The sequence below is a fragment of the Nannospalax galili genome, unplaced genomic scaffold, assembly GCF_000622305.1.
Source record: "Nannospalax galili isolate Female #2095 unplaced genomic scaffold, S.galili_v1.0 scaffold63, whole genome shotgun sequence".
Classification (NCBI taxonomy): domain Eukaryota; kingdom Metazoa; phylum Chordata; class Mammalia; order Rodentia; family Spalacidae; genus Nannospalax; species Nannospalax galili.
In genome coordinates, this window is record NW_008355272.1 from 1781835 (window position 1) to 1792745 (window position 10911).

The 10911-nt window shown below is 39.3% G+C and overlaps 1 protein-coding gene across 8 annotated transcripts in view; it reads right to left on the reverse strand.

The window, feature by feature from the left end:
- The window catches only part of Akap13 (A-kinase anchoring protein 13), a 370808-nt gene that overhangs the window by 132506 nt on the left and 227391 nt on the right, over positions 1-10911 (reverse strand). Inside the window, exon 1 of one of the 8 annotated variants that reach the window (XM_029555685.1) lies at positions 4296-4376. The exons of the other annotated variants lie outside the window; for them this stretch is intronic. Coding sequence (XP_029411545.1) covers positions 4296-4376 — 81 coding nt within the window. Of the gene's footprint in view, positions 1-4295; positions 4377-10911 lie in introns of those variants that run through there. 8 annotated transcript variants of the gene reach the window in all.

Sequence of the window (10911 nt, forward strand, 5' to 3'; positions counted from 1 at the left end):
TAATTGTGTTGTAATGATATGCTTCTTCTAAGTATGTTGTTATTAAATAAATCATTTTTAAAAATTAAAAAAAAATGAAACATTAAAAAAAAATTTTTTTTAGCAAATTTCTGTGGATTTCATACAATACATCTTAATCATATTTAGCCCCTCCTTCCCTGTATGCACCCCTCCCCCCAGAGCTGGTCCACAGGATTTCACGCATTCTGTCATATATGTTAAGGCCTATCCAGTCAAGTTTGTGTATCCAGATGTCCCTCGGTGTGAGTATATCAACTGGAGTCTATCCAGTCTATCTATCATCACTCCCTTAAAGAATATCAACTCTGCCTCACCCAGCAATGATCAGCTGACAATAGTTCCTCTCCAGAACTCTGGCCTCCTGTCCATTTCCCCAGTTTTTTTTTTTTTGTTCGTTTGTTTTTTTGGTCTTTTTGAGACAGGGTCTCCCTGTAACCATAGCTGTCCTGGAACTCACTATGTAGACCAGGCTGGCCTTGAACTCACAGCGATCCGCCTGCCTCTGCCTCCTAAGTCCTGGGATTAAAGGCATGCGCCACCATGCCTGGCTTATTTCCCCACTTTTATGCTTGTTTTTGTTTAAATTTGCATGGGTCTTGTGTATTCTGTTACCATTGCTACTGAGTTTTAAAATATGATTTAAAAGATATTCTGAGCCTAGCACTGGGCAGAGGCAGGCAGAGTTCTGTGAGGTCAAGGCCAGCTTGGTCTACATACTGAGTTCCAGGTTAGATGGAGCTACAGGGAGACCCTGTCTCCAAAAAAAAAAAAAAAAAAAAAAAAAAACACTCAAAAAAGAGCAAAAAGAAAGGAAAATATCATTCTGTATGTTTAGGTACAGTGATGAACAGATGAAAAATGACATTCTTTTGTATAAAAAAGTAAACTAAAAGTAAAATGACAATGTGTACATGATCACTTGAGAATTTAAGTGGTGCATGCATCCAACATGATGTGCATGTGTTATATACATTTGTGTGAATGTACACATTGTGTACATATATGTGTGGAAGCCAGACGTCACTGCTGGGTATCTTCCTCAATCACTTTCCACTTTATATTCTGAGGCACAGTCTCTTTCTGAACCTGGAGCTCTTTGACCAGATTATTGGGACGTCTCATAGACCTTCCTGTCTCTGTCTGCCCAGCACTGGTATTACACACTATCATGCCTGGTTTTTATATGGATACCAGGGGTCAAAAACTCAGGTCCTTACGCTTGCACGGCAGGTACTTTACTGACAGAGCCACTTCCCTAGTTTCTCAATTGATTTTTAAATACTAACAGAATACACTAAAATTCAAAGCAATAATGTGAAAACAGAGAATGCTACTGAGAGAAGGAGGCGAAAGAATTGTAGAGGAAACTTGCTAAAAACTGTGACAAAATGGACTCACGTGCTATCACGGACCTATCCAAAGTGTCATAAAAGGAATTTTCATACAGGGAAGGAACTGTTCAACATATATGCAAATTTTATATATACTCATGTAATAAAAGGAATAGTTAGTTCAAAGATGACTTAGGATAGCAAGAAAAAGTATGGGTTGTGAAAAAAGTCTTGAATACTATAGCTGGTTAAATATGAGATGTGAGATACAGGGGAAATCACTGACTATCCCAATCTGTTTTTATGCACATAGGAAGAGATAGTGACTAAGAATGCAAACATTTAATGCTTATGCCTTGATAGCTATCCTCCTCTTCCTACTTTAAGTCCATCAACTGGCTATGTTGGGACTACCATATCAAAACCTAGCCGATTTCCACATTGTCAAAATGATCTTTATAAAGCAAACAGAAATTCTCACCATGGCTGCCAGGGACTGCTTTTCTGCAGTATCTATGGCTCCAGCCTTCTCACAATTAACTTGCGGTGTGCTACCTGTCTGTCAGTATGATCCTATCAGTTTCTAACTTCCTCAGGGCCTCTGCTCAATCTTTCTACAAATCTTCCTTCATATGGCTGACAGCTTTTCATCCTGTGGAGATCAGTATTCTAAATGTCAGGACCTCCAAAAGCCCTTCTAATTGATCTTATTTCTTCTATTATTCCCTACTGGGCATCCTCATTATTTCTGCCAAATCAGAACCATTTGTACTTGTTTTTCTGGGCACTATCTGTCTTGAAAGATAGATAAACTCTTGGACTTAGCACCATGTTTACCATAAATTAGGTAGTTAATATTTTTGTAATGCATAGTTCTCAGTGATGTTTCTAGTATTTTTTCATAGAAAAATGGGGGTAAAATAGTTGCTGCCTGACAAGTCTCAAGTCAAATAATTCATACAAGAGGTTTCTTAAAATATAAAATCGCATCTCCATGCTTTGTAACCTGATTTGGTTTTATTTATAGAAGGCTTTCATGCTTAGCTAAACTATAGAATACTATATATAATAGAATTCTTTTTATTTGACTTTATTATTTTATTTAGAGGAAAAATGGGTGTTATTATGATGTGTTAATGCATATATCATTGCACCTTGATCATATCTGCCCTCAAGTCCTCCCTGCCCCTTCTCCCCAGTTCTGCTTCCTAAATGGTCCCCTTCTTTGGTTTTCATCTGTCTCAAATACATGCATACACACATTTCCACATGCATGTGCACATACCTATGTGCACACACAGAGGCACACAAACAGAATGCCCCTTCTTGCTCTGTGAAATTATAAGGCATCATCAAATAAAGGTCCTAGAAAGTAGTCTCTTCTAAATATATTATATAAGAAGCAACAATTTTAAATATAATTATTATCTCTCAGAGGAAATGACTTCAGAAAAATTAAAACCAATAGTATCTTGGAAGAAGTTCAAAGCACCAAATTACTAAGTCTATCACCCAAGGCCTAGCAAGTTAAACCACCGGAGAGTGATTGTGGAGGGAAAATGATAGCACCACACCACAAATCCTTCCTTTTCCTCCTTGTGCCCCACCTAATGTGGGGTTTCACAGGTTTCTTTATCTAGGCTTCTGAGTTCATTCATCGATTTCATTCAACCAGAGGAAAACTTAGGGAGATGCTAGATATGGTAGCCTACACCTATAATCCCAGCACCTAGGAGGCTTAAGTCAGCTTGGGCTGTTTTAGTAGAGTCTGTCTCTACCCCCCACCCCCCCAAAAAAAGGAAGGGTGAGATGGCTCAGTGGGTAAAGGCACTTGCCACCAAACCCGATGACCTGAGTTTGATCTCTAGGACTGACGTGGTAAAAGGAAAGAAAAGACTCTCAAAGGTTGTTTTCTGTCCACACTTACATTGTTACACATACAAGCAAACAAACTTAAAAATTTAATAAGAAATTTAAAAAATAGGTTGTCTCAAGTACTAAACTGAGTTGATACATCAGTAATATACTTCTACTAGTTCCTTGACTCAGATGTTATGTTAGCACTTGATCTAAGATTGCTCCCTTTCTACCACCCACCCTACTCTCATAAGCTTAGATATTGAGGTTCCTTTGGCATCTGTGAAGCACTTGGCTGAGTTCCAATTTCCACTACCTTTGCCAGAAAATCACTTAACTTCCAAAAAGTACTCTTTGGTGAGTTGTCCAACATTCCCAGACTCCCATCTTACCAGCTGTAGAGGCCTTACTAATTTTAGACTCAAGAATGTCTTCTGTGAACAATTAGTCTGTCCAGTCTCCACCCCCATTCTGCTCAGACACCCAATATCACTAATGTGGAGAAAACAAACAAGTGAAACTATCAACAGAGTCAGAAGTTATGACAGAAAAGCAGTCAAACCAAACCACATGGCAGCTTTGCCACATTAGTAGGAGGCAGACTGGAGGGCCTTCCAGAAGTATCTTCCACCTGGGGAACTAAGAATGAGGCAGCAGCAGAGCAACAGAAAAGAACCAGACCAAACAAAAGGACCAAGAGGCAGAAAGAGGGAGACTCTGGCAGGGGTGGGTGGGTGAAACAGAAGACAGCAGTACCCAATGAAAGAACAACCATGAAACCATGAAAGTGAATTTCTCTTTTGTGATTCTCAGGAGTATGAGAGTCTACTGAACACAGACTACAGTTTAAAGCAAGTAAAATTACATTTCAGTAATAAGTGCTTTGATGCAGATCCTAAGCTCTCAGCGTTTCTACTCAGACACTCCTCTAGAATCACCCTCTTGCTCTTCCCTTCCACCACTGTTGGCCCAAGCTTTCTCGCAGTTCATCCCAGTTTAGGAAGGTCAAAGAAACAGCTGCTAGATCTAAAGAGAGAAAACAGTCTGGAAACCTTCAGGTCTGTATGAGGTATGACCTTTTCTTACCTTCAGCAGTACTACATCCACAGTCCTGTCCACCTTGGAGATGTCACACAGGCTGTAGCGCCTCCTGTGCCGCTCATACATTTTGTCCAGATGTAGAAGAGAAGTAACACAATGCAGAAGGATACCCCCTGAAGCCGGGGACCAGTGTGCTCACCCAGGTGCAGAGTTCCAAATTCTTTACAATGGGACAGAAAGAGATCTCTGCTTCTAGATTCCTCTATACAGAAAACTCTCAGGGCAAAAACCACCACCACCAACCCCAAACACCAAAAACCAAAAATATAGAATCCAACTCCGTGATCAGAGAACTTTCTGGCAACTTCAGAGCACTGAGACGATGAACTTCTAATTCATAATGTACATAATGACTGCCTCAAGGTCACCACTGGGCAGATCTTGATTGAAAGCTAAGCGCAGATCTTTTCCATCACTGCCGAGAACTCCAGTAGAAAAACTGAGAATGAACGTGTTAGGCATAATAGCTGGCACACGTAGGAAGGAAAATCAGGGCCAGTGTTGAAAATCCAATATGCAGTTTGCCAAGAATAGAGAACTATGAAAAAAGGAAGACTGCTATTTCAGAAGGATAGAATGAGAAAACACTGAATTGTTTCCCTTAAAACAATAAAGACAAGGAAAACCATTTTTTCCTTATAGGAAAAAGAAAAAGAACGAAGCTGGAGGCACTTCCTAAAGTACTGATTCTCCTTAGGCAGCAGGCTGGATTTTGGCTTGAGCTGAAAATATCTAAGGACAGCAGAGAAAGGAAAAAAAAAACAAAAACCAGACCAGTCCTGCAGCCGTCCTCCCTACCGGCTCGCCAGCCCATCCCTCCAGCCTCCCCACCCTTTTCCCTCCTCTCTCGAGATCGTCACTACTTGCCCTTTCAGCGCTGCACTAGCAATCTTGGAGGTTTGAAAACCTAATTGCAGTGGTGGGAACATGATTCATCTACAGATGAAAAAAAAAAAAACAAGATTTCCTTTTCCAACAGGACTCCTCCTGCTCTTCCTCCTCTCATGTCCCCTGTGACAAAGACTGTGAAGCATTGCAAGATGCAACTCCAGCACCTTTGATATCAATAGTATGCTAATAAAGGAAGGGGGTATCACCTTAAACACTACAAGCCTGTGCAACAGACTTAGCTACTTAGGGAAAGTACAGAACTCTAAATCCACCTAAAGCATACACTGCATCTCCTTGCAGAATGCAAAGCAATGATTTAATATGAGAAAAATGTTAGCCAAATATTTCAGAGCTATGTCTCTAGGATGTAGAATTGGCTATAAAAAATGTCTGAAAAGGTTTAGAAGTCATCAAAAGTTAAGGTTTTGTTTTGTTCGGGGCGGGGGGGAGTTGGAGAGCAATGACACCAGGGCTTTAAAAAAAAAAATAAGTGGAAGGCATGGGATGAATGCATGTTTCTTAGTGTTCCTGTGACTAGGAGTCACTTGGCTGAGGCTTCCTTCCCCTTTAATTCTCTTACTCACATTAGCTGGGCCTTGACTGTTTTCCTACTACTCCAGATATTTCCAGCTGTCTCCCTACTGTCATTCTCAGGAGCAGTCTTACTCTGGAAAGCATTCACTCACTTCAGATATTCTACTCGGTTGGAAGGAAAATGAGGAAGAGGAACTAAGGGGGGAAAACACAGAAAAGGGGTGAAAGGAGAGAAAAAGAGAAAGAAAAAAAATGGAGGATTTTCTCTTTTAGAAGTGATTAGATAGACTCCCTGAGCTGCCCAGAATGCAGCTGTTCACAAAGACCTGGAGAGTATGAATGCAGTTTTAAACACCACAATAGAAGGAAGAAAAGTGACTTAGTATTTCAATTTCTGTCAGTATTGCAAGCAAACTGGTGAAAGGTGTTTTCTTTTAGCAGCTATAAACGGGGTACGGAAGGTCTGATGAGTTACCATTTCCTCTGGCCAGGCATTTAAACCTGCTAACCAGCTTAAATGAGAGAAATACAGCAAACCCAGCCTCGGCTGCAAGTGTTTTTCTCTCATCTGTCTGTCTGTTGATGCAGCACAATTTCACTATATCCAACTGCAAGCCTCTTATTTCCTTATCTGTCCCAAGTACATTCAAGACATGAAAGTGAATAGTACCCCCTTTCTGGTACCTCTAGAGAATAAATCTTGGCTCTCTGATATCAACATGTATAGTGTGCCTTTGCAGTAGAGATTATGCTAAAAACAGTATAAGACAAAGAGAGAGGTTAAAAAGTTATAAATAAAATTCTTGCTTAAGCTAACAGGAAAGCACGGAAATCTGGCCAGGGACTTATAAAAACTTTCATACTATGTGGTATTGGAATACAGATTGAAAGATCCTAGCTTTAGTATATAGAAAAACTGTTTATTATCTTTTCTGGATCAACTTTCACCAAGCTATAATTTAGAATTCCCTTCCTCCCAATGAACACAAAGCTGCCTCCCCTCTGTCCTCAATATGGTTTGCTCCTCATGGCCGCTCCCTTCTGTTCTAATTAGAATCAAATGTTTCCTGCTTCCAGGGTTCTCAAGAACCTCTCTAGGGACCAGAGATGCTTTAATCACCAACTCCATCTTTTCTGTCCCAACTCCATCAAACTAGCTACTCACAGATAATCTGAATCAGTTCAATGGACAGTCTGTGCTTTACAGAAGAAAACAAAACAAACAAAAAATAAGGTCAATAAAAATGACCTGGGAAGTTTATATAACCAGAGAGAAATGTTTCAAAAACATTACATTTTCTGAACTACACGAGATTGCTATTTGAAAAGCTCTATTATTTCTGTCTGCTGGCTTCGAGCTAGGAATCTAGATTTTTCTACCCTTTCTGCACACACAAACATTAAAAGGACAATTAAAAATTGTCCTTGCTAGTCTGTTCCCCTTTGGAGAACAGATGTTCTGGGTGGGGCAAAAAGAAAGTGTATTTTGCTTTCCCCTCTGGACCTTGTTCAGTACTCCTGAACAGAAGACAGAATCTGCAGTCTGTGCTTTTGCTGCTGATGTGACAATTCCAACTTTTTATCAAAAACATCTGTAACCACTGAAAAGTTATTCAGTTAGGATTTTGGAAACATAACAACCAATCATTTCACATCTAAACCAGAGCTAGAATTACAAATTTAAAGGAGATTTTGAGTCTAGTTCCCTGTTCCTTTAACTTTGGGAACATGTAGTTAAAATACATTGATTATCTGTGAGCACTTAGGATAACAGTTATTTATATTAATCCTATCTTCCCTCTCTGTGATTGACAACCCACCCTTTATCTACAAGGAGCACTAACCTCTTCAAGAAAAGCAACCAGTGTTCTTAGACTGTCTTATGCCATGGGCCCAACATGTAACACTAACTAGGCCAGTTCAAGAAAATAGTATAAGAATATTTTTCACATAGTTGAGTTTAGTATATTTCAAATAATGAGTTAAATTTTTCTTGGCAAGTTTCTTTATCCAAACTTTAAAAAATTTTAGGGGTCAACACTGTGTGGTTCCTTTAGTTCTAGATATTATGGCAGAAGCCTTTAGATTTCCTACAGCAAAGCTTCTGAATTCAGATGCCACCTAGTGGCTATGCTGAAGACTAAACACCAAAGGGCGGAAAAAGTCTATCTCTCAGGCCAGTACTCTTTTCTGAAAGCTCAATATGAATACAAAGTAGCAGAACTTGACTGTGGGCTAGCTTAATGATTCACAATGATCAGCTCAGCTTGGTGTGAGGTAACATAAGGCACAGACATAAAAGTCAAAGGTCCTTTTTCTAGGTGAGCCAACAAGTTGGAATATATTGATTCCTCTGGATCTGGATTTCCAGAATGTAAAGATGAAAGTGGTTCAATGCTGGGTCACAGAACCCTTTCCTGTTCTACTATATACTGTCAGTCCGACAGAAATCTTTATCATTTGTCATATGGTTCATAAGGATGTGGGTGGATTCTGAGGAAAGAAAATCGACACATTCTCTAAAAACCATTAATTCTGCATATTATATTTTCCACTTCCAGGCTTCACATGAAATGGGAAGGAAGAAAAGGTTTTACTATCACTAACAATTTTCATTTATCTATAATCTCATCAGCTTAAAATCTAGTATCACACATCTGTTGATGAGAAATTTGATTAGAACATACACAAGGCAGTTTAGCCTTCTCTTGAGTACCCCTTAGAATAACAAGATTCTTCCAGTATGAGAATGTATGAAAAGGGAAAGAAGAAAATTATTTACAGTGGATTCAAAGGTACTGTTCCCATCTAAGAGCTCTTGGCTACAATGTGGTGTGTAAGCACCAAGAGAGGCACTACTCTTTCCTCTTGGCATTTCAATGGACACAGGCTGGGAGTTCCTAGAAGAGACAATCAGTAAAACAGAGGGAAAATTAGCAGCCTCAACAAAACCTCTTTTGCTTTACTCTTACTGTCTCCATGGGAAAGGGAGGGGGGCTGAACACACAAGGTTTAGCTAGAAATAGCAAACTGTTTAACACAATGGCAACAATTAAAATAACAACAACCAAACAATGGAGAAAAAAGTCTATCCACAAACATATGTTCTTTATCAGAGATAAGCCTAAAGAACAAACACACAAATGGTAAATTTTATTGAAATCAACAATTTTCTGAAATAAAGAGGGAAGAAGAGCAAGGCATAGTGGCAGAGGGAAACGGAGACAGGAGGATCTGGATCAAGGTCAGTCTAGCAAATACTAGACCCTGTCTGAAAAAATAAGGAGAAGGAAGGGGAGAAAGAGGAAGGAGAGGAAGAGAGAAGGGAGAAGAAGGAGGAAGAGAAATGGAGAGGGAAAAGAAAAGAGAATGAAGAAGTTCAAGTGGAAAAACTGACAGTTCAATTTCTAGAACACATCTTCTGAAGCAACATTATATTAATAGCAACAGTTACTGAGTACCTCTCGTTCAACAGATATATCTGTATATACAATTTTGTTTATTCCTAAAAAAGACCTATAAGATGTGGTGACAGCTACCTGTGACCAGGACAACTCAGTAGGCTGAGATAGAAGGATTCTTTAAACCTAGGACTTTAAGGTGAGCTTATCAGCATAGCGAAAGTATTCAAAAAGACAATGAGAAAAACAAAACAGATAAGAAAGTAAGGGAAAGCAGAAGAGACTGAGGGAGGGGACACTATAAGGAGAACTATTACTTGCTACTTTACAGATGAGGAAACACAGTATCCAAAGTCAGTTAGTTGTACAAGGTCACAGAGCATCAAGTTGGATTCTGTTGTGTTTCTGGTTTTCACTACAAATCTTATTTTGTCATTTGAAAAATTCCAGAAATTAAAAAAAAAAAAAAAACTAAAATGGAGATAGCATAAATTAGTCTGGGAAGCAGAACAGTGCCAGAGTTCTTGCACAGCATGTGTGAGGACCTGAGTTCAATCCGCAGTGCCATTGAGATATAAATAAATAAAAAACAAATAAATAAATGAATGAAGCCAGGGAATGGTGAGCAGGGGCACAGGCCTTTAATCCCAGCACTCAGGAGGCAACAGAAGGCAAATCTCTGAGTTCAAGTCCAGTCTGGTCTACATAGCAAGTTCCAAACCAGCCAGGGCTATGTAAGACCCCATCTCAAAAAAACAAACAACTTGGGGCTGGAGAGATGGCTCAGAAGCTAAGAGCTCCTGCAGAGGACCCAGGTCCAATTTCAAGCACCCATCTGATTTCAGTTCCAGGGGATTTGACGTTCTCTTCTGAACCCCATGGGCACTGCACAACACTGAGGTACTTATACATATGTAGGCAATACACTCATACACAAAAAATAAATAAAATAAACAACAAATAACAAAAGTTGGGAAAAGGAAAACAAAATTAATTTCTCATCAAAACGTTTTTATATTTTATTCTATGTGAATGCCAAAGGACAAGAACAGGTGTTATTTTTATTTCTTAAATGTTCTTATTTTGGTGCTTGTTTTCGTTTTTTAGATGGTCTCCCTGTAGCCCCAGCTGGCCTGGAACTTGCCATGTAGACCAGGCTGGCCTCAGTCTCACAGAGATTTGTCTGCCTTTGTCTCCTAAGTGCTGGGATCAAAGGAGTGCATCACCAAGTCAGACTCCCAGATGTCATTTTTAAAATCAAAATAACAGCAATTCCTCATTTTAGAAAGCACAGGTAGAAAGTACACCACTGCTATTAACAAAATCAATCCCATTATCAACATTTTAGCACACTTCAGTCTTTTGAGTTTCTCACCAGGGCAATATCTTTCAAACATCAAAATGCACACACTTAACACACAGGCCACCAGCAGTCTAGACACTAATAACTGTCATCTATAGGTTCTCCAGAAAGAGAGAATTTTGATTCCAGTTTTCTTCATTTGGAACAAACATTGGTTGTTTTCTTATGATAGCATTTCAAATACTTGAAGATCTGTCTCAGAATTCATTAAGTCCTTATAAAGCTTCTTTGGACTGTGTATCTCAGGCAAATGGGTGTTTCACCTGCTCTGTGTACCATATTTCCTTTGTGAAAGCTCAAAACAAAATCCTCCAAAATGGCAAACCCTGGTATGATTAAAATAAAATTGGCTTTAACACAAATACGACACTAAACTAAGCTTATTATGAAATTAGCTCACTTCCCACATCTT